The sequence below is a fragment of the Acanthochromis polyacanthus genome, chromosome 4 (genome assembly GCF_021347895.1).
Source record: "Acanthochromis polyacanthus isolate Apoly-LR-REF ecotype Palm Island chromosome 4, KAUST_Apoly_ChrSc, whole genome shotgun sequence".
Lineage (NCBI taxonomy): Eukaryota > Metazoa > Chordata > Actinopteri > Pomacentridae > Acanthochromis > Acanthochromis polyacanthus.
In genome coordinates, this window is record NC_067116.1 from 29,537,878 (window position 1) to 29,563,360 (window position 25,483).

The 25,483-nt window shown below is 38.9% G+C and overlaps 1 protein-coding gene across 5 annotated transcripts in view; it reads right to left on the minus strand.

Moving 5' to 3' along the window:
* nlgn1 (neuroligin 1) overlaps window positions 1-25,483 on the minus strand; it is a 443,569-nt gene that overhangs the window by 15,137 nt on the left and 402,949 nt on the right. For all 5 annotated transcript variants that reach the window (XM_051947583.1, XM_051947585.1, XM_051947584.1 and 2 more), the window contains 3 exons: window positions 4,659-4,871; window positions 716-982; window positions 260-621 (listed from right to left, as the gene is read on the minus strand). In XM_051947583.1, coding sequence (XP_051803543.1) covers window positions 260-621; window positions 716-982; window positions 4,659-4,871 — 842 coding nt within the window. The remainder of the gene's footprint in view (window positions 1-259; window positions 622-715; window positions 983-4,658; window positions 4,872-25,483) is intronic.

Genomic DNA, 25,483 nt, shown 5'->3' on the forward strand with positions numbered 1-25,483 from the left:
CAATGTGTGTCCAAGCTGAACAAAATGTAAATTTTGAGGCAGTGGGTTTCCACACCAAGTTAACAATGATGCAAAAATTTTGCTGTAGATTGTACAACCCACTTCAAAATGTAAAACTGCTGTGTATGATTCTGCATATGTCAGCGGTCACTTAAGACTTTACAAATTTAGAGCAAAACAGCAGTATATTGGAACACACAAAATATGCAAAATAATGCATCATGCAGACATACAATCACTCTGAAACCGAGAGACGCACCTGTTCTGTTTGACAGTGGTGGTAGAAGGCATAAAAGTAGGTTGGCGACCCAAAACTGGAGTGCAGGTCAGCTGTGGCAACAGCTGGTGCCACCCACTGGTGATCAGTGAAAAGGGCTAATAGCGTCTTCCGGCGCGTCTCTGGGTTGTGCCTGTCAGCCCAGTCGGTGTACATAAACTTGATGGTTTCTCGAAGGATGTCTTTACCCTCTGGATAGCCATAGAGATCATCCACAAAGCTGGATACGGCGTAGTCAAAGTCGTTGGCCTGTACGCCGTTTTCATTGTCCACAATAAGTTCCACAAACTTAAGGCCCTCACCCTGGTTCACTCCCAGCATTATATCATAATTGAGGAACTCACCTGGTAAGAGACAATACAGATGGTTGTTGATTTACAAATTCAAAGTAACAACGCAGTTAGAAGTTGCTGACTCTTTAGCAAAATGAACCGGTACCTTGCTCCATCAGTATCTGAGGGTCATCGGGTATAACATCTCCATCAATAACAGGGCCAAAGGCAATGTGATAGCGAGCAGGCTGGATGTCTTGATCCACAAGCTCCTTGTAATGTTTTCTCTGCAGGCACGCCACAAGGTCTACAGTGTCCTCCAGGTTACAGCCCACCTTACGGGCCAGCATCCGTGCGTACTTGGCTGGCTGGAAGCTGACAGCCCAGCTAGACAGAGCTGTGCCACTCTGGGCGATGGCTCTCTGGAACAGGCCTGGAGACAAAAACAACAGAGTGACAGTGAGGAAAAAGGGGAAAAAAAACAAACAAAACTGATTCCACTTCATGAATTATTATAGCATAAATAGAAGACTCTCAGAGTATAACATCTGCACACAAATACATGCTGACAAATAAAAACTGAATGAAAATGAAATTAAGCAGCAATTATCCAGGTGTTTGAGATGAGGTAAAACTGTGTTTTTCCTCAAGGCAAAGCAAAGCTGAATAAATATTAAGTTTAGCAGTCACACCAATCAGTGAAAAATGAGCTTTGTTCAATGAAACAGATGTTGATATTCAATCATTTCTTTAGCATCAACCAATTCCATAGAAAGAGATACATCAACAATGAATGCATCCAGTTTGTGCCTCTGTATCTAAAACTTCACAAGGATTTCACCACTGTGCCACAGGGATCCATTGTTGTTGCCGAACTTTCAAAAACTCAAAATCAATGGGCCTCGTTGTTGTCACAAGATGAAATGTTTTTTCCCCCCTCTTCTTTAAAACAAACATAACTGTAGTGTATTTTGAATCAATGCAAGCTACCTGACTTTCATGGTGATTTTAATACAACAGATGGACATAGTCTTGAGCTTTTTAGCAGCCTTCACAGCTTGACTGATCATTTAAACATTATGAGTCAACATTCAAGTCAGTATGAAAAAAAAACATGAGAGAAATAAATGAAAACAACATCTTCTGCATGCCAATCTCACTCATCAAATTATACCCATGAGGAATATTTATGCATGCAACTTCTTGATGATGTGTTTGACATGTCTGTTCAGACAGCTGTCAGAAAATGATGAAGGCATGGATCAAAAACACAACATAACATTTTTAGTAATAATTTCAGATTGCATATGTATCTATTTTAATATGTTTCTTTCCAGAACTTATAACACATTGCCAAACCTGCAGCCAGTATGGTCTCCTGGATGACATTGCTTGCTCGGCACATCAGTGTTAACCTTGTATCCACTTTTGGACATGTGACCCTCATCTTGTAGGTCACAGCTGCCCCTTAAGCACCAAATTTGTATTAATGTGCAACTGGAAAGTTCTAAATATATTATAACTTTGTCATTTCATATTTTTTCCTCATACATATAATAATTTCAAGGACTGCATTTACTAATTCTACCAGTCACATCAATCATTAAAAAAATCTGCTTGGATACATGGTTTGACGGGTGATAGTCTATATTTATCTTACTGTCAACAAATTTCATAGAAAGAACTCAATCATGAATATATCCATTGAAAGTCTGATTTGTCCATTTAAACCCTATTATATGAAATTTTCTTCTGGACCATTAAGTGGACTATCTGACCGCTCTTGCAGATATATATATATATACATATATTTAGCCGTCTAGACAACATCAAATGCTGCATGGCAAAAAGCATCCTTCGACTGAATGAAAATAAAAGTGAATAAATTGTATTTGATTAACCCAGCTCTCTGCATTGAGTTAACAATTAGCGTGGTGGTTTGTTTGAAAATGCACATACTGTAGTCAAAAATCTTGTGTATTCCTGAACTTGATTAACAAGTTAGCGGTGTTGGAAGGGGCCATTTTTGTCAGCTCAGAACCATCTCACAAAGGCATGTAACACGTGTATTTATTACCTCACTGTTGGACTACAGTAATTTTCTGTATATTGGGTTAACACAGTCCAACATTACCCAACTATGGGGAGGGGGGCTCTAGGAGTCATCCTCCTGAAGCTGTTCTAGTTTCATAGATTCTAGTTTCTTCGTTTCATGTCCTTGCTCTATTGTTTTGTATTGATTGGTTGCCTGATTTCACTCTGTTCCCTGTTCTCTCTTTTGCTATTACAGTTCCACCTCTGTTTTTCTCTAGCCAATATGCTTTACCCCAGCAATCCTGTTCATATAGCTGTCTCCACATTTGTTCACCCTTGTCACTTCCTCCATGCAATTATATGCACTATTGCATGTTATTAACTTTGTATCTTCTCTCTCCAGCAGTTTGGGTTTTATCCTCTCTGTCATCTACCTCTCTGCAGGTATTTCTGGCTCTGGAGCTACACATGGGGCCTGATCTGTAGCTACTGGTTCCACCAGTCTGTCCATGGTTTGTTCTCTTGTTTGTTGTTTGTCTGTCTCTACTTTCATTTTCTCTCTCTTTGATGGTCATTCCCCCTGAACCTGGTTCTGCTAGAGATTTCTTCCTGTTAAAAGGGGAGTTGTCCCTCTTGGCTGTAAGTTTTGAATTTGTTGGGTTTCTCATGTAAAGTTTTGTAATGTTTTTCAATTCGTCAGGCAAATCCCCATGATTAAGACTGCAGTCTGGTCTTAATGCAGACAGGTACATTAGTTTGTATAATTCAACAGATTCAGGTAAACACTCACCATAAACCAAACTGTAGAGTCTTAACCGTAATATTGAAACTTAATGTGTAAATTCATAGCGCAAATTCTATGTCTCTGTTGAAAACACTCAAGAGCTGTTGCTTTAAATGCATTACATAAGTAACTATGACTTTAGTTGTCTTGGTTTTACCATTTTAATGCTCCCAGTTGATTTGACCTTGTCCTATTACGCAGCTAAACAAACACGTTAGGAAAACAAATCAACAACTCCTGTGTTACTCCATAGAAAATGTCCTATTTTAATGCATTCAGTTTAAGGTATGTCATTTCTGTGTGGAAAAACAACAACATCTGTTATTGTCTCTTTTTGCTTTATATCTAAAGCTTGTATGTTGGTACAGTTTTTGTATACCTGCCTGCAAATAAAATTATACCCAATGCTATCTCATCACTCAGCGTGTCCATTCATACCAGTCATTACTGCAACATTTTATTTACCCCTGGAATGTTCTCTATTTAGAGATGGTTGATGGGTCCGTATCTGTAGACACTACCTTTAGAGATAGTTATCTTGGTCAGGTAGAAACCATAGACTGCATATAAAGTGGATGTAACATCTGGCTCCAGAATTGAAGCCCACCCAGAAGTGTCAAAAACTTGCAATATCACACCGTCCGCTAGGGTTGGCTCCAAAAAGCTTTTTCTCCATAGACCCCAATTCATTTTTGGAAAAAATAAAATTTGATAGACTGATTTTCTACGGCTCAGGATTGTTTTCCCATTAGTTTTCATGGTCAAAATGAGAGATCAGGTGGCTGATCTTAAAATAAATCAATACTGAATTTTAAATAAATCTTTAAAGTTGGCAGAGCCAGGGGGCGTGGCTATACTTGATTGACAGTCCCACTGACTGGTCCTGCCCCGAGTTGCTCTCCGGTCCAGCCTGTTTGATGACGCTTTTTACGTCACTGGCTCCAAAAAATCCAAAATGGCGACCAGGAAGTAGCAAAATCCAGGGCTTCATTTTCTCGGCGTTGAAACCAACGGGTGACATCATGTTTAGTTCACGCCTGGTAGAAACACCCCCATTTGAATGTCGGTAGCATCTCATTATCACAGCTAAATGTTGTATTTGTAGTTAACTGTAGAAAAGGCAGCACCTACACCACAAAATGAAGACACGAAACAACACCTGCAAAACAAAATTGTCCACCATTTGGCGTTTTCTCTGCATTAAGTGTTCAAATGGGCACACACTGCTGAGGCGCTGATACATATACTTCCATATAAGTGAATATCCCCCATGAATTCCTGTAAACTTTACCTTTGGTGGAATTGCTCCAGCGGTTGCCCTCAGAGTAGTGAGACAGTGTGAGAAGGTTCACACAGGAAGCTCCAGCGCCTGAGCCGAACACAGTGATACGTAACGGGTCGCCGCCGAAAGCTGCAATGTTCTCACTGGTCCAACGCAGAGCTTGGATTTGATCCAACAAACCATAATTCCCTTTGGCTGCCTGGTCTCCTGTACTCAAGAACCCTGCACAAGAGGACAAAAAAAGAAAAAGGACATGCTAGTCTAGCGTCTTCTTATTATTTTTGATTATTAGCGTCTTAATAAGCAGAAAGGTTCCATAGCAATAGCATCATTTCACCATTTAAAATCAGTTGTCAGAATAAAAACAATAAAAAAGGCAAAAGATGAAGAGTACCGGGACACAACATGATGTTATGAGTTCATTTAGTTGTAACATAAAGAAGCACTGCTCCACTACTTTTATTTCTGTAACTTTATGATTAAGGAATTATTTATCACTACGATAGACAAAAGACAAACCAGATAGAGAAGAAACTATGGTAGCAGCAGGAATTTTGGGCTGATACAGTTGTATACAGTGTATGAAATAATTTTGAAAAAAAAAATTGTACTTAAAATTTTGTTTAATATTGAGATTAATAGTTGATTTTCCCACAAAGTAAAAAGCGAAGGACACAACCATATCATGTCTTCATTCCTTCTTTCTACCCATTTTTTGAGCTCATTCATTAAAAAGAGAGTAAACAAAATCTACTTTTGGATTATCAGGACATCCTGCAAGTGGATAATGAGGCATGTTTTTCCATTGCGGGAGGAAAACCAACAGCCCCGGCTACTGGATAATTTCCTGCAGTTATTACTCTGTACAGCCATTTATAGTGTTGATACACTGAATATAGCTTAGACGACTCATTTTTGAGTGAACATCTTCTCTAATTAGGATCCCAAACAGAACTTACAATGTGATGGCAATAAAATACAGTCATATGTCATGAGACACATGGAGAAACATGGATTTGTGTCTAAAACCAAATAAATAAAATCCACTTAATGGATGTGCTTTAGGGAAAAAAAAAGATACAAAGAAATCAGATGTGCAAGCTGGTGCCATTTCTGTTTTTCTGAGCTTAAAACATGTTTCTACAAATCACAAACAACAAAGATTCTTCAATAGGTAGGTTTCAACCTATTTTAAAAGCCATATCAAACTACAGCAACTTTAAATCAGTTAAAAGGTCTTTTATAATTACAATCCACTTTGAATGCCTGATGGAAGCTCTCATACAAAGATAACGGCCCATGATGTATTTTTTATCACCTTGACTAAACTATTATGTATACAGAGCTACTGAGAACTCAGCTTTGAATGAAAGCCTTTTATGTTAAGATAAAGGTGGGAATCCATAATCATAACTGTTGCATCAACAACCCACAGCAGAACACACAAACGCCACACTCAATCACTATTACTGACTGAATATGATAAAAAAATGATGCTCAGGCGACTCAAGTGTTCTTGAAGTACAGATTTTAAGGGATTTTATTTTGAAGTATTGTCCTTAATTTGTAAAGGTTCTGATACACTTGTCACCAAAGAAGATGGGAAAACAATAACTTTGCAACAACAAAGAAGTAGCCCTTGTATTTGGGCCATTAAATAGGTGAAAATAAGCCAAACATTTAGCCAAATGTCTATCTAAGCAACCATGAACAAATCAGCAACAACATGAAAACCCTCATCCTTATATTGCCTAGGGAGGTGCGTGGATACAGTTTCATAGATCAATAGATAGAAAGCTGTGATACACTGGGCATTCTGACATCTTTCTATCATGGCCAGCATGTAGGTTTTTAGCACTTTGGGCTACAGCAGCTTCTCCGTGGGATCAGACCTCATGGGCCAGAGTTCTCTCCTCACACACATCAGTAGGTCCTGGGTGGCCACAGCGGTATCACCAATTCAACTTCTGTCCTTCCTTGGACCACTTTTGATCAGTGCTAACCGCTGCATATTCAGAACACACCACAAGACCTGCTGTCTTGAACACACCCAGTCAAGTAGCCGTCACAGTTTCGCTTTTTCCAAAGTTGCTCAGATCTCCATACAGTCCATTTTTCATGCTGTCAACACACCGACTTCAACAACTGACCTGCTGCTTTTTACATTCAACCTCTTAACAAGTGCCATTGTAACGAAACAATTAATGTTATTCCCGTTGTCTGTCAGTGATTTTATAATGTCAGAATTATTTCATTATTGGACCAGATAGCTCTACCTATCTAATTGAGAGTCGACCATATGCCTAAAAAAGGACAGTTTAGATAATGAACATACTTTTCTTATCCAAATAAGTCTGAGTAACTCTGTATTTTACTCTGTAAATCTGTCTCCTACAATTCTTTTTCACAATATTGCCAAAATCTCCTCAAATAGTTGATCAAGTTCACTTCTATCCAGAACAGAGTCTAGAATTTCTGAAATAAACAGTCATGAACAGAAGCAAACTGAAGCATAACAAAGCAACAAGTAGAGAATAAGAAAATATTCATCTGTGCTTTCGATCCATAATCTTTTATGGGAGCTTATGGAAAATATTACCAAATCTACAAAGTATTACCTGTAATATCATATATAAGTCCATAAATTAGCCTTTGATAATCACAGTCGACCAACAACCTTTACAACAGAATCATTTTGTTTCTTTTATCCCAGCCACACCACAATGTACACCCGTACGCTCCTTTTTCCCCCCTCAATTAAAGCCCTGTGGTACTCATGGTCAGTGAGGCTGCATTAAGATCCAATTTTAGTGAGGTATGAATGCAGTGACGACACAAGGACCCTCAAGTACGCCACCAGAGAGCTCTAGTCTTTTAGAGCAATTTCATGTCCATTCCCCACCACCTCCTTCTCCCTCTGATTTCCATGCTAAAAGCCCCATTACCTGCAGAAGGCATCCAGGGAGCACCCCACTCCCACCAACACCACCCATGAACTATCTCCCTCCTCCCCCTACAACGCTCACATATTTCCTACCCCTGTCCTCTTTTATGTTTCTTCTTCTCACCACTGTCCCACTCGGTGGCTAAATGAAATGCTTATTACGTGGTGTCAGTCAACGCTGCTGCTCATTTCCACTGGGATGCATCGAGGCCCTGTGCATAAAGACCAGTGCCGTAATGCCTTTGAGGAGGTACATGCCGAGGAATGGAAGCAGTTAGCGCTGCTTTGAGAATAAATACCATACATTTTAGGTCATGTCTTTGAGGTGAAAACCATATGCTGAAATTTCCCCAACATGAATAAATGAAAGCCAGTTCAAATAGGAGGAAGTCATTATATTTTCGCAGCACTAACACCACAAGACGATTCCACTCAAGGAGATTCTTGTTTCTCTCACTAATGCTGCAATGCCACTTTAAAAAAAAAAAAAAAAAAAAAAAAGCATAATGTTTTGACATACTTATTCAATCCACTTGCCTCTACTTCATCATTATTTTCATTTATTGACTACTGTCAGTACAGCTAAAAGTTATTGTCAATGCTTCACATTAAAAAACAGAGAATAAAGGTAGGGGATACGCTGGTGACAGCTCGAAGGCTTTTAATGTGAAATAATGAGCAGGTTGAACCTCAAAGCAACCAATTTAATAAATAATATAAAACTCGGACTAGAATTAGAACTCAGAGCATGAGATATTAAAATATGTCTTAGATGTAAGCCAGTTTAAAAGAAAAATCTCTTTACAGCAAGGATACTTGAGGATCTCAATTAGACAGTCAGTGTCATACATTGTTATTTATAATTTATCATTCCAATCATTTCAGATTAATGAGTCCCCTTAAACTACAATAAATGTATGATATATATGCACTGAAATATGGTAAAGCTTGGTAATTATAAGGTAGCCCCACCTTCAAAAGACACCCTGTTTAATTTTCTATTTTCCACTTAAAGGGGGACTATAATTTACAAACTTAACATACTGTAGTGAAGGAAACTTGAAACAAACAACTGTGATCATAAACACATTAATGAAATGTTTACTTAGGTAATAAATCCAGTGATTAGTACTATCATTTCCTCATAGATTTCTATAAAATCAGACCTCCCTTTGAAATCAGAGGATTCGCCCCCTGCTGGGTGTTTAAAAGAATGCAGTCTATGATAGCACTATCATTCTGTCCTGTCAAGGCTGATTACTCCAGAACTTTGGTTTGTGATCACTACTGCAGAAGAGATAAGAGTTGCATGAGCCACAGCTGTACTTTGTGTTTAGAGTTAATTAGCAAATGCGTAGCATGCTGACATTGTAAAGCAACACAGTAAACATGGTTAACATTACACTTCAAGCACATGCTAACATCAGCCCATAGCTGAGAATAATGTTGTATCTAAGCATAGCCTAACAGAGCAGCTGCATGGCTGTGGACTCCTAGCTTTACATATGGGTGCAGGGATTATATAATCCTGCAATGTATGAATGCATGCTAAACCCATCCTGCAGGGATTATTCATTACAATAGCATCATATGCATTTTTATTGCATATTACACAATGATTTGAATTAATGTCCCCGTTAAGAGATGTATTTATGCATGATAGCACATCTGATTGTGATTATGATAACCATAATGCATACATTATGTTTATAATTGCTCATACATCATGCTCTAAATGGCAGTTAATGTAAAGCATAACTGCTGAAATGTACTTGATTGATGGGTAACACAGTATAGAGTCAGTTGATAATATGTGTTAGAAAAATGATGATAGGGTTAATGTATGCAGAGAATACACACATGAGGAAGAATAAAAACTTTTCTGTCATGTTATCGCTTTACAAGCAGCTTCCTGCTGCATATGAACCTGCTTTCTCACACATACGCACCATCGAAAACCGGCAAACAAGCCCCTTCCCCATGCTACCGATTGTATACAGTCCAGTGCAATACATTTGCATCCATACACTCTCCACTGACATCCACTCACAGGCACGCACTCTGGCTTGGCTGTTTAATTGAGTTCATTCCTTTTCTATTCCCTCTCCACTGGCTTATTTATTTATTTGTGTGTTTCTTGATCAAAGCCTAATCTGGTGGAAGCAACAGCAGCCATCTACAAGAAAGATTTTAATTGATTCAATTTAGCTGCAGTGCAGGGACGGGCTGGCAATCACAAAGAGCGAGGCAGGAAGAGTGATTAGTACGGCAACAGTGGTGGGGCAGCAGGGTAGAGCTCGCCCACCCCCTCTGCATTACACACACATGCAGTCCAACACACTCAGTGTAATGCAGATATGTTGGGGTACAAAAGCCATGAACAAACCATAAACCAATTTAAATTGTCTGACTTTACACAGATTTTTACTACATCAAAAAGAATAAAAAATCAAAAAGCCAAAATCAGCAGAATTTTAACCATCTTTGATATTCTTACGAGGACATTTGAGCCTCACCTACTGTGCATTTAATGAGCCTTATTCATCATTCATTTTCACATTGGAAAAATTAATCAGATTTTCTAATGCATTTGGAAGTGAAAATATGCAGTATATGATATTAAATCTGCGGCAAATCCATGAGGATTGTTGTTGTTAATTACAATTCCTCACCTTTTACTAAGTTATACAAATTACATTCAGCTCAGTAAATGCTCAACTTTGCAAAGACATTTTTAATGGTGCTTAACATACAACTCGAAAGAATGGGAAAAGTCTGAGATTAAGGGATTAAAAATAAATCAAAGAAATCAACTGTACAAAGGGGAAATGTTTTATCACCTTCATCCTAAAACTTGTATCTTGAGGGGTTCCAAGTCTCAGCTTCCAATGCACTGGCATTGGTATGAATCAAGAATAATATCACAACATTAAATTTAAGAAAAGTTATAAAAAAATAAAACATAAATAGATAAGTAAATAAAGACAACTCCAGTGAAAACAAGTCCTGTAAAATAGATTCAAGAACTAATTTAATTTCTAAAGATTCCACTTCACTTTGCTCAGTGTTGTGTGGGGCACAGTGAGCTCATGAAGTCTTTGGTGATGTGCTGTAAGCGTGCTTTTGCGACCACAGTATGAGGCCAGACACGCTCCATTTTCCTCCCCTGTGCAGGATAGATCATACGTGTCTATGTCTAAGGTTTGGCTAAACCACACTGTCCGTGATCAGTGAGACTGCGATTCAGCAGCTCGGCGTCTAAGCTTCCCGGGATGACAATATTGAGGTGAACCCTGATCCAGGAATCCAGCCTTTATCCCCGCTATCTCTGTCGAACCAGAGAGAGATGGCTAGACCGAGAGAAAGATGGGATTTTTTTTTAACTTATTTCTCTGCACACATCTATTTTTTTCACAGTCATGGTCTGTATACGATAATCCTCTCTCTGTTCTGTCTCTTTTTTCACAATCTGTCCTTTTGACTCTGGATATGAAGAAAGACAGAATGAGAAAGAATGGCAGAGGAAGAGGGAAAACACCATCAGTGAAGCATATAAACTCCAGCAGCAGATGTGGCTCATTAGAGTCAGCAAAATCAAAAGAAAAATGCAGAATTCAGAGAGCAAAAAAGGAAACAGCAAAGTTTGAGTGGAGGGAAAAAAAGAGAAAGAGTTCCACAATGTAGCGAGATTAACAAGCACACAGAGAACAAGACAGTGAGTCTGGAGCAGACAAAGGCACGAAGAGGTAGAGGAAATAAGACAAAAAGAGAAAGAAAGTGAGAGAAAGAGGCTTAACGACTGAAAAAGCATGGCAGAACTGGCCATTGTTGTTCCAAATGATGAATTATTTATGGATATTTCAGACTCAGTCGATAAATGTCTGAGGTAGCAGTGTTAAACTGCCTATATAGAATCAGTATTCAAATGCATTATGTTCAATGTGATGATGTCATAACTAAAAATCCCCTGAGTGTGAGCTTCAGAAATCTAATTTTTACATCTCAGATCCTTCGGAATATTACTTTGTCAGGGTGAAGAAACGGCAGAGATGAAAAGTAAAAATAAATAAATAAATAAATAAAACAAATAATCTGGAAGACTGTTTTCTTAGGGAGGAATCACTCACTATGGAAATGGAAATGTTTTGCTATCTTTCAATGAAGAAAAAACTGTAAAGAATAAAACTAATGAATGAAATTTTGATGCAGATATCTGGTTAGACAGGTGTAGATTTGTTTGATGCATTTCACAAAATACTGCTCTCTAATTAGACATTAGTTCATAATCTCAAATTACTGCATCCTCATGTAGGGCCAAAGTATAAAATAGTAATGCATCAGAATCAGTGTTGCTAATCACTGACACATCCGAGAGTTGGATTATCAAACAATAAAAAAAATGGCTAAATAATTTAGATCACTATATGGAAAACAAACATTTTTTGTACAGTTTTTAATCATCCTAAATAATACAACTTTGGCATCATGTAAACAGACTGGCATTTAGAGGGCGATAATCAATCAGTTAATTAAAGGGATTAAGAATTGGCCACTTGGGGGCAGCAGGAACACGTAGGGAACACAGAATTGACATATCCATTTGAATTTGACACCTGATGAATTCAAGTCCAGTCTTTCGGTAAGTTATCTTTTAGTTATAATATCCACTAACTCTAGCTGAAAAAAAAGCTTTTAAATGTAGCAAATTTTAATATGACATGGACATATTGTGGACGTTTGCTGCTTGGGGCTGGGTTTTCACATACAAAGAATTTGACAGTGGAAAACCTTGATGAAATTATTTTCTTTGAGTAGATAAAGTTTTTCCAAGAGCCACAGAAGATATCACACAACCTTCCTCACTGGCGAAAAAATCCAAAGTGAAACAAACTTAATGTATGAAAATATTTTAACGACTCCTTTGTTTCTGCCCCAATGGCACCTGCTGAGTTCTGTACATGCAGAAAAGTAAAACTGAAAAATATTAGTCGCAAGGAACTGTCGGTGTCACAATGACCGGATCATACGGTTTGTGCTACTCAATAAAACCCACTGTATGGTCACACCATAATCTCATCTCGAGCACACTCCCCCCTGCTCCTCCCTGCCCCGCAGTCCATGGATGTCTCCTCAAAACAAATGGTGCAACAGCAGCGCCAAATATTTACAGTGCCTCAGCAGCACTCCATCTATACCTGCTGCTCCCTGCACACAACAGCGGCGAAGACAACGGCACGCCGAGGGCAACCGGCTGGGGAATATGCTGATGAGGCACAAAGCATTCCTCACTGGAAATAATGAATACAGAGCTACAGGATATTCACTCATTCAACCTTTATTTAGACAGCACTGGGGACAAACAGCGAGCGAGCTCTCATTTTCAGGTGTGCCCTGTTTGCACTGCGTCCGTTAAAAGTGTGCATCAGCAGCAAAATGGACGTCGGTGCTTAGCAATTAGCACATGGAAGGCTCATATGAATAAATTCCATATAGGGCCGCAGACTATGACATAGTGAATGTAGATTCATATTACTAACTGAGAAATACATACAAATGGAAGCCTTTTTCCAAACAACTGGACTTTTTTTGCTTGACTGTTCAAACAGGCGCATTTTTGGCTATGACTCAATCAATCATGCGTTTGTTTTTTTGACACCTTTTAATACACACTGCTGCTTTATGTGTGGCAAAAATACAAACAATGTTAGTCTAGGCACAAATAATAGTAGAAGGATGAGAATTTCTGCACTGATTTAAGGTTCCGTCTTGAAATATATTTAAGGAATATAGATGCTACCTGCAGACTGAAGCAGGCTCCCCAGGCAATGTCATATACTCTAAGTACATACATTAAATACCTTTTATCGGTGAGGCTAGTGTGCCTAGTTAATGAATTACATAGGAAGACACGAGCAGATTTTCAGTGTTGGAATCATAGAATCAGAATCACACTGTCCAAGTAATCCATGTTAAAGTTGATTTAATTGATTCTTCTGTGCACTTACTGGCACCAGAAAGACTTTATAAAAAAACACTTACTTGCATGTTATGCCTTATGTGTTAGCTAGATGTTGCCTATTTATGTTTGCAGGGAAGATGACATGGAGAAAAAATAGTACCCCTTTGGATGCGTTTCCAGCAAGCTGACAAATGCAAGTCCATGTATTCATGCTTCTCTTAAATCTCATCAACAGCTCCAGAACAAATTACTACTTTTAGCTGCTCAGTGCCCCACTGTGCTGACCAGATAGTTGCTACCTTTTGCTGACAACTGCTGCAGAGGTCCGTAAGTGTCAGATTTGATAAACAGAAAAATTTAAAAAATGAGATGAATGATATTAAAATGCCCAGAGGGACGGAGGGAAACTGCAAAATTGGGTGACCGCTTTCTATGGATCATCTCCTACTCATTTGATTCATTGTGAACAGAAAATGATAAATGAATGTTACTTTAAAGCAAATGTTAAGCATTGAGAATGTGCGAAGAAAAAACAACTTTTGGCACATTATTAACCTGTCAGCATATGGTTACCTGTGAAAAGGAACTCTCATGTCAAAACTTGGAGAAAATTATCTGCCAGCCCTGTTACTTCCTTCTGTTCTAGCACAATGAAGTGTATTGTTTTGGTGTTACATGTAGAAACTTCAGTTATGCTTAACGCTAGCTGCCTCATCCGCATTGCTTCTAGTACCAGGCAGCTGTGAAAAAGAACTGGAAAAGGTGAAAAAGCTCCGGTGTATGCTACCTACACTTGCAGCAGACAGAAAAAAAATAGCAATTAAATGGTGAATGTAGCGGAACACCAGAAATGTCCATCAACAGTCTGCATTCCAAATTAATGCTAATGTCACTTTGTATTTTTTGTAAACAGCCTCAGAGTCACTGCAGATTTTAAAATGATCTCAAACACAACAACAGGAAATAACAAAACATAACTCTTCACTTCTGACCCACCGCAGATAAACACAATGTAACTGTTTTAAATGGGCATCTGGTATAAAAGGACTAGTGTCGATGCCCAGAGACTCCCCTAAATGTGTGTTTAGAGAGCTGTTGCAGACGTGCAAATAAACACAACCGCAAAGGTGAAATGTGTGAGTTATTTTACCTTTGTAATCCGCTAACAAATTCAGTTTCAAGGACAGCTGCATGTTTGTGTGAGTCTGAATTTGCATTTAAAAGGGACAACTTATCTTCAGTGAGTAAAGTGGCACAGAAAAAGCTAAAGGTCGATCTAAATAATATAGCCAGAGAGACAGAGCGATAAGGTGTGCATAGGTGTGTGTGTGTGTGTGTGTGTGTGTGTGCCCGTGGAGGGTATTGATCAAATGATCATCATCATCTCTGCAACTGGCAATTAGGCAAAGTAATAAACTGAGGCTCAACTGAATGACAGAACACACTGCAAGCAACATCATGTGTAAAGAAAGAAAACACCAAACCTGAGCAGAATCAATGCTTGGTCATTTTACATACCAGCTGTTACACACACACACACACACACACCTAAACACGCACACAAACAGACACCAGGTGCTGGTTAACATAGCATGTGACAGGCCGTAAGTCAGAGGTGTCTATTACTGAAAATATTTCACAGTAAACCTCTCAATCTATCATCCATCCATCACTTTCCATCTTGCTACGTTAATCTCCCATCTTCGTTTCCTTGTCTATCAAGATCCTCGTCTCTCATTTCCTCCCAGTCGTCCTACCTCACCCCCCTCACCCCCCCCCCCCCCCCCCTCCTTGTACAAATCAAATTACGCTGTCAACTTCAAAAATGAAATGAGCCACTGTTCATATTTCTTGTTCTGCACAAACACAAACATGTGTTAATTTGTGTCGCTGCCCTAACAGATTTGCCTGCAGGACAAGCTGGTATAGATTACCTCCTTCTGCCGGCTTGAAAGCAGTTGAGGGAGTGGGGAGGATTTCTCTGTGTGGGTGTGGATGTGATTAAACTGTTACTCAAGCTACTCCAGCTTTGTGGAATGAATACATAATAGGCTGTAATTAAGAAAATGTAAAATAAACAAATAAATAAATAAAAAAGATTAGACCTTGATTGCTGCAATATTATCAATTGTTCCACTTCAGAATGCACAGAAAACACCGCAGGAATTTAAGCAGCTTAAACCTGAATGAACAGTCGGACACATCAACCAATGACTTGACGACTGAATGAAAAGACGCAAGGCAGAAAGAACTGCTTTGTTTTAAATTATGTTAGGTACAAAACAGTATGAAAGGTAAGACAAACAGCTGTTAGGATGCGACTGGCCCAGTGAGATCACATCTGGATGTAGCCGGTTGTATTGGGATCAGCCAAATGAGCACATTGGGAACAGTATGATCACATTTTGAAGAAAAAAGTCCCCCAGCAATATAAAAAGGTCACCAACCTTTTCCTGTTAACTCAAGCGAGCCAGACAAACACTGCAGGTAATAGCAGGTATATTAGAAAAAATAGAGCTCATACGACAAAATCACCACATTTGACCTGCTTAATGTCTATGCTAAGTTTAGATCCAACTAAGGACATATTTAAGATATTATTTTAAAACCTGGTGTAAATGCAAAGGCCTGTTATTTGAACATGTATCCAATTATTAAGAACAAGTTAATACCCTGTGTGAACTGGCATCAGCTTAGACATAAAAAGCATTAAGTGGAGTAAGTTACCCACCAGTGAGTCACGTGTAAATACAAACTAAAAGGTTATTTTTTTCTTTTCTACAAATAAAAAATACAACACGTGGGTGTGAAAGGAAACAATGAACTTGTTAAATAAAATACTTCTGGGTGACCATTACTTGGCCACAGTACCAAGAAAGCATTTAAAGAAAGGCAAAACATAAATTTGAATGGTCACAATTAGTGTAGTTACTTTTATGAGTCAAGCACCAAAGACAGCTTACCAATATAACATCATCTGGGGATTTTAAAAGTATATTCTATTCCTTGACAAAGTTTTCCTAAAGCCATGCAACTAGGAGTACTAACTACAATAAATAAGCTGCTTTTGGTTTTAATCAGGTTTTATGTGTAACGGAGGAGACGGTTCAATAGAGAGTCAGCTCTGTGGGGGACTGATGTGACAGAAATGCGAAAGTCTAAATTTGTGGCAAGCAGGTTACTCAGCTGCCATTCAATTTATTTTCATATTCACCAGTGCCTTTTGTGACATGCTGACTCCTTAAATATAGCATGACTAAGCTGAACTTGGTGAAGACAGATGATGGAAACTCTGTTTTTTTTCTGCCATTAAAGTCACACTGTCACTAAATATGACACATTTCTAAGTATGACTGCCTTTTGACCGAAGCACCGAAAGTAGTAAGCAATAAAATGAATCTCTTCCTCCCAGCTGGATATGCGTGAAAACACTGCTTTACCAGCAGCTACAATCACTTGAGATGTTCAAGCTGCAAAAGAGAGCTCTTGTTTATGATTTGTTTGTGGACTGCTTTTGGTCTTCCAGATTACATTAAAAATTATATCGGCGTGTGTAGAAGATTAAAAAAAAAGGCTGAACAATTTAATCTAGATCTTTTCCCATCTGTCAAGCCAGAGAGAGAAAGACTGATCATTTACAAGTCATGATTTTTTTTTTTTTTTTATTACTTTGAGGCCTGGGGAAATTACAAAAAAAGCCTGGCATATGGTACCCACAACACGGGGAGGTGTGTGTTGTGGATAATGCAGATGTAAATGTCACTTGTAAATTGAAAAATCTTATTATGATTACCATGATTCCAGCTGTGAATGCATAAATAGCAATCATATGCCATGGACAACTGATTTCTACATTTCGAAACGTTGGTTTCCATCTTGTTATGTAAGGAATAAAAGGCTACATGTGCATTACACAATGAAACCATACAACACAGTTTGCCTGGGAACACATGCTGACAACCATATTTGAAGTAGAACTGATTTCTTGTAAATAGATGAAAACATGCAAAAACATTGCATGCATTACATGAGCATGGAAGTACCAGGAAAAGAAGATATACATACAATCGATTGTGTATATGTATAGATGTGTATGTGTAGTGGAACAAGAGTTATTCTCGAAAAAAAAAAATATATTGACTGAATTCCAAGACAGTAAATGTGCTATTTCACACTTGTAAGAAAAAATACATTTAAAAAAAGCAATTTTGCAACATGTTAAGAAAATACAACTGAAAAATACAGGATTGTTGAATGTTGAATGGCGATGCAGCATACTAAAGAAAAGTAAGAAAGAAATCATTCTTGGTAAATCTTGCTTTTTCCTGTTTGTAATAATAGCTTCAAGTAAATGAAAAAAAGGCAATCGAGTGACAAAAGAGACAAAGCTCAGCAGGATGAGAAGACGTGAGGCTGAGCTGCTTCACTGCAGGATGGAGAGGGAGGAGGACGCACACTTCCACAGGCAAACGAATATGGTGTGTGTGTGTCAGAGTGTGTGTTTGTTTATGCATGCATGCATGTGTTGAGTCCTGATGTGAATGGGTAAGCAGCTTCCGTTCTTAGCACAGGAACATTATTAGCATACAGGGGGAAGTGCACCCCAGAGAGTGAGAGATGAAAAGCGGAGTGGCAAAAGCCAAATGGACAGAAAACAAGACGTTTTTAGCGAGAGAGCAGCGAAAGAGAGGCTGATGTGTGTGATAGGTGGATGACAATGTGAGAAAAGAGAGTGGGAGGTGCTCAGAGTGGGGTAAAAACTGGAGTAAAAGAAAGGAAAAATAAGAGAGCACGAAAGAGGGCACTCAAAATGGAAGGTGGCGTTTCAGAAACCCGACACGTTCAGTCCTGTAGATGGATAATAAAATAAAGATGGAGGCACAAATGTGGACAGAGGGAATGAAAAAGTAATGCAGCCACTCTGTGGTCAAAAGGCTTTGGTGGGGAAAAGACAGAAAGCGTGAGACAGCATATACTACATTTGCAGAGGTGAAGTGAGGTGTGTTGACATCTTTGATTTGTATTAATCTTGTAGTGAAACCATTGAAATATTCATTTGTGGCAATGAGTCATAAAGGCAAAGAGTAATGGCAGTTTCACAGCATTATTTAAAATGTTAAACATCAGCCTCAATATTAACATAGCAGGCCAAAAAAGCTTCTAGCAGCCAAATTCAAATGCAGCAAGGGTTGCACAATAAGGAAATATTCACTTCTAAAAGGCTTAGTCTGTTAATTACAGCTGTTATAGGTGTGGAAAATGAGGCAAAATCAGGTAGGTTTGTCTACTGTAATGCCAACAATGTATTAACATATTGATAACAAGCACAAGTCAAACAATGAAACAATGGAGGTCCCAAAAAAAAACTACATTACACAGCGTACTTTCATCACAAGGGAATCTTGAAGGAAAATTGAATGTGTGAGGAACTAAGGTACATCACAGTACCTCAATGTATGCAAGAGGTGGACCCAAGGAGCAGCCTGAGGTGGCCATGGCCGCCACCCCCCTGTCAATTCCACACAACCAATAGATGCATTTGAACAGTGCAACCACTCCCCATTCAATCACATACAACCTGGTAGTTCTGACCAACCAGAAAATGTTGACATGGATTTTGTAGAATTGAAAAAATATCCTATTACTGTCATTAAAAAGTGTACAGTCTAAAAATGCAGTTGTCTTTTACTCATATATCCAGAATATATTTGTGTACATGTTTGTTAAAGTGTGCGTGATTTAGGGTTAGTTTTGAATTTACTTGAAGCCCTTGTACAGACTCTTATAGACTGTTGAGATGAAGCCTGCTTTTGAAGAACTGTGGGAACAAACTGCTGAACAATGCAAGACTGACCCAGAAAATGCAGCCCCCCCCAAAAAAAACAGAGACAAAAGTCTCAACTGTCTCAACTAGGTGGCTGTCCTGAGCAGAACAAGAAGAAGAACAAGGACTTTTATGATCTAAGTGTCCTAAAGGCACTTATGTAATTTAAATTGTACCACATTCATCCAATCCAGATTCTAATCACCCGAGGGTTACGTAAAGAAGCTCATCCTGCTGTAAAATAGTTTTAATGCAGTTCTACGTGGTCTCCTTGCCTGCATAAGCAAATGATAACAGTGAGTGTCTTTAAAAAAAAAACGACTCTTTGGCCTGCAGCAATTTGTTGGAAAATAATAATGAGACACTGTGCCACCACACAGTGAGTAATGGACTCAGCCTGGTCACCCTTATAAACCTGTCTGGTTCCACCGCTGGTGTGTCTGGTGTTCTCACTACTTAACGTGACTCCAAATAAATAAAAAGTTTATGTTTGGGTAAATACTGTGTGCACTCAGCTCTAGAAACAGTCCATTGTAACAACTAAATACTCTTCAGATTTTACAGTGTCGACTATCAGCACAAAGTAGTGGCTCAAAGTATTGTCAGCTTCCATCCTAATGCATCCCTATCAGGGCTGGCCTTCAGAAGCCATATAGGTCAGACTGTACCAGCATGTTGCTAAAATCTTGAGGCGAGGTGGCTTTCAGATATGCATGTCTTTTATAAGAGCAGCATAAGCCGCTTAGTGCTTTTATAGCCCAGGCACTCAGGTGGATTCAGAGCCATGGAGCTTTGCATCACCAGCCTCTCTTGCTCTGCCACAGCAGAGAGGAGAGGAGCCTGAACATGTTATCCATGTTATCTTATATGAGCTGAATGAAAAACTCCACAACATGGTGGGAAATGGCAGAGAGGGAAGAATAAGTAAAAGAAAAAAAAAAAAATCAAGTGAGGTTGAAATTGCCCCTCTGCGGTTTCTCTCTTCACCAGTTTTGCTGCAGTTCATTTACATTAATTCAGTCTGACGAGCCGGTGAAAATATTGGTGAAAATCTAGACCACAGGATGACAGAGAGGTCGTGATACGCAGCGGTAGAAAGTAAGTGCATTAACCCTTTTAACGGCAGAGGTCTCTGTAGCGGGACCAGGCAGCATTTGTGATTAAAACACAACCTGCTGCCATTTTTAAAGGTCGGAGAGGTCACCTGGTTGCACTATGACTGCAGGGGATGCAGCGATGTTGTGCAACATTTCTGGTGGATCGCATTTGTGAAAGTTGAGAAACTGTATAAGAGGCTAAAAAAAAAGCATAATTGTTGAGTGACTCATTGTTCAAATTCAGTTTAAATTCCATTTGTTTTCTTGGCATCATTAGCATGTTAAAATTATTGCCAAAACATCAAGGACATGTGAATAAAGTTACAAGAAACTTCTTCTGGCCTGAAGATAGACATGCAGAGACCTATTATTGTTTCAGAATAAATCCACATATCCATCAAAACAATTTTGGCTTCAAAGTTCTTGGGTCTGTTTGCTTCAGGTGTTTTCTCTTTTCAAAATAGCCCAGGGCTTTAGAGGTAATTGAAGCGTTACACTGACTGCGTAGGTATTTGGACTTAAATATTTCCAGCTTTTGCAGCCTTCATACCTTGGCCACATACATTGCAGAGGTTCCCGGTAGTCTGCAAATCAAATTAAAGGTACAAACCACACCATCAGTAAATACTGGCCTACTGTAGATGAAGAGATTCCACATCATTGCAAAGATACAGTTTGCTGGACATTTAATGATCTACAACCCTGAACACTGCTAACGTGCTAATGCACCCCTAATGGAATTCCAATACTAGAACATTGATGTGTTATCTTTACCCGCTTATCATTAAGGGTTGCAGGGAGGGCAGGAACCTGTCGGATGGCTGTGAGATGAGTGTGCAATCTGTACATGTTACCAGTCAATCACAGAGCTGACGTGTGGAGAGAGACAGTCATTCACGATGACATTCACACCTGAAGGCAATTTAAATAGGCCAGTTAACCTAACCTGTTTGTGGTGGACTGCATTAATACAGTTTATACCAAAAATGATCATTTCTCCACGACACATACTTTTATTTTTGGTATTTTAGGCACATTTGCTGAACTTTTTCAAGCAAAAGTAGCACTGTGGCAGTATTTGCCATATTGCTACACTGCTTCTTACCTGAAAGCTGTGTAAAATTTGTGCCCACAATCTGAAAACACATTTTTATACCTTATGAAGTTACTATGGGCATTTTGTTCCCAATTTTGCTTAAATCTCTACATCCAGGAAGGACAATATCGACTGTCCATTTGACTGTGTTTTGGACCTTTCCAGCTCCACTGTAAAACATTTGGCTCTTGAGTTGCTTCCATTCAGGGAGGGTCTTCCACTGGTAAGTAAATCCATCCCCACTATTCTGAGAATAAATATGCAGCTCCTGCGTAGTAAGAGATGAGAATATGACCCCCTAAAGCTCATAAATGTACAGCTGACGATGCAGTCTGATGATAATCCTTTGTAGATATCTCACTATGAGCATACTCTTTCACATAATTCCTGTAGATACTGATGGCAGAGTCAAGAAGTTCAATCATGAAAACACACACTACTTACAACATTGCAAAATCCAAAAATCCAGGTGATCTCATCTCAGTATTTACCATAGAAGCTTAGGTTTTCACACTGTAAGACTTAACTACAAGCAAATCATTAATGGTGGCATCTGGGAGCATTGAAGGCCACACTTTCCAGTGTCTCTCCTTTTTCCCCCTCTCTACCTCCTGTCTCAGCAATTACATTTTATTGGCATGAAAGTAAAGAACAATATCACCCAAAGCAATAGAGCAAAAGATCAACATTTTATATGAAATCCTTTTCTCTCCTCATATTAAAGTCTTTAATCTCTCTCCATTTCTCTCTGGCTCAGTCTGTCAGTGTTTCCTCCCTAATGAGGCCTCGGCCACCCAGGAGGTGATGTCACAGTGCGGCTGCCTGTTGCCTCCAGTCATAAACAGACTGGCTGCAAATGTCAGCCCGCCTCTTGCACCATCTCAGCTCTGAACACACACACACGCACTCGTAGATATACCTCGAAGGTAGCTCCACGCATGCTGTCATGCACAGTGCTAGAGAATCACAACTTCCTATCCTTCCTCCTCTAACTAGGCATGCATTCAGACACACACAGGAATCCTCATGTCCATTCTGAGTGGACAAACAAAAAAAAATCGCACACACAAAAGCAGAAGCATCATCCCTCTGAACACACTTGTGCAGTAAATACCTGCGCGCAGTCGCACACACAACAGTCCCAGTCGCCTGATGGTGGCTTGAGAAAAGGTTACTTGCCCAGATGGAACACTCTGCTCTTTTCTCTCTTCTTCTTTTTGTCAATTTGTGTGAGGCTGAGTAAAGGTTAGCATTGCTGAGGCACTTCTCTGTGGCCGTTTTGTCATTCTTTGGCCTTTAGTACGTCTGACTTCACTGGTGGTTCTCCAGTGAGAATCTAGTTTGAGTCTGCTTGGATGCTGCAAAGAAAAATGGAGGGCAGGACGAAGACAAATAAAAGTTGTACATCTAAATGCGGGTAAATACCGAAACTAGTGATCGGGATACTGCGCGGCAACGATGTAACTCCTGGAATATCATGAAAACTTGCATAATAGAGGTGACTCTTCCACTGTGTTGATTGTTCTTTTTCCCTCTACTATCTGAATGCTACAGTTTTTAAAATAAGGTGGGAAACAACAACAATCCAGTCCTCGCTGTCTCATCTGCACCTGGTGTAGAATGCTGCTGCAAGACTCCTAACTGGTGCCAAAAAAATAGGAAAGCATTACATCAATACTGGCATCCTTCCACTGGCTACCTGTAATACGGAATTGATTTCAAGGTTCTTTTATTTCTTTATAAAGCCATGAACCTCTTTGCTCCTACTCTGCTACTGGCCTCTAAGATCTTCAGAACAGCAGCTTTTAAATGTTCCTTAATCGACATTGATCAGTAACGGGGATCGTGCTCTTGCAGAGACAGCTCCAAACCTTCTTTCAATCAAGTGTTTCTCCTTCACTGAAAATTTGAACACAATGGCTTTTGGTTGCTCTTCGTTGTCCTAATATTTCAGTACATTATACTTGTTATATTTTAAAAATTAACTCTACCAGTTGTTGTCCTGTTAATTTTGTTTGGACATTTTATATCTGTCTTACAACATGTACATAACTTTGGTTAGTTCAGGCTGCTTTAAAACTTGCTTCATAAATAAACATCCAGAACATAAGGAACTTTCAAGCAACAACCTACATGGTGAAAGTTATGCAAAAGATTTAGACCGTGCATACACAGTGTATGTACTATAAATATTTACAGCACATTCTACATCCTAGTGTATGAATTTCTTGTATAAACGTAGAACACAAGAACAATTTCCCAGAAATTTCCTATAGTGTTTATTGAAATAATTCAGATTCAGTTTTGTTGTATTAGACATTAGCTGCCTTGAAAATAATTAAAATAAATGACGTGTAAATTCCACTTAAAGCAGATTATAATATTTGAAATGTTTACACAATTTCATGTCCATCTTGCTGATTATATATGATTATCTTCACCATCAGGGTCAACATAAAGTACATTACTAACCCATTTAACACACAATAAACTGCAAAAATCACAAAAAATGTGCTATACTCCAACTTATGCACACATGTTGCACTGATTTTGTTATATTGGCTTGTAATGTACAAAAAAAATTCAGTGAGGAATATCAGTCTGACTACTCTAAATTGTAACAGAGCACCCATATTTTTCCTAGCTTGACACCATCACCCAAGTCAGGAAGCATATAATGATTTGGGGCTTTATTCTATAGATTTTTTGATGATCCAAGTCGTTTCATAATTCATCACTTATCTTGTCCATCTCCTCAGTTTTCTTCGCTTTTACTATGCACCTCTTTGTCATGATATCCTGGTTATTTACATCAGATCCCGCTGAATGAAATCCCCCCACTTTGGTTGCGAAACTGGATTATTAGGAAATACATGGAAGCTATAAAGGCAAGGCGTTTATTCCTTAGGCTAGAGAGGATTATCTGTCTTAGGCCACTGTTTACACACTCAGTTTATTGAGCTGCTTGGTACATATGACACAGGCAACCCTGTACCGAAGCATGTCACAGGAAGGTTCACAACTGTTTTAGCTGATGTACAGATGCCTGCATTAAAAAAGTCACATTAGCATCCTGCAGCTGTCCCAAGGCAAACCTGAGACATGTAAAAGTCAGTGTCTGTCCATAAGGAGGATGATCAGAGATGTGATTTGTTGTTTACAAGATAATCATAGCCAACTGCTACTGATCCTTGGATCAGATTTGACAAAAAAAAAAAATCCTTCACTGAAGCCTTTACTCAATGTGTGAACATATCACCGGTGCTATGCAGTGACTTGCTGAGATTAGTCATTGTAGAGCAAAAGCAGAATACAGTCAAAAGAAGGGAGCTGGGTTTCTGTCAAAACAGGTGACTCTTGCGACAAACGGAGCAGGTATAATGAAGAAAATGTGCAAACACAGAGAAAAACACTGCAACACATTCACATCATTGTTATACACCTGAGTGATGAATATGGCCAAAGTGTTTTTTAGTGTTTATTACACAGCTGTTTGGACAGACTGCTCTCAAAATAGCCATATTTTTTAAAAGGTTGCTGTTGTATAATCTGCAATGCTTTTTAGAAAAGGGTATTCTTTAAAAAAAAAAAAAACACCCTGACTGCGAACATGGAGACACAGAAGAGTGAATATTTTAGTTTGTGTTAGTAGTGGTAGAAGTGCCGATTACAAATCACTTGACTGATTCAAATTACCTTGTTCATTCATTTCAATGATTCTGCTCACTTTTTCCTCTGTTTACTGTTGTTCATCAGCTAAGCAGCTGCATCAGTGTTCAGATGTGCTTCAGTGTGAAGAGAAGTACGGTTTCATTGACACTTCAGTACAATAGGCACAGCCAGGGGTGAATATAACATTCTTCACACATTCAGCTCTAAGTCAGACTGCCAGTTCAGCAGTTTAATCAGTCGGC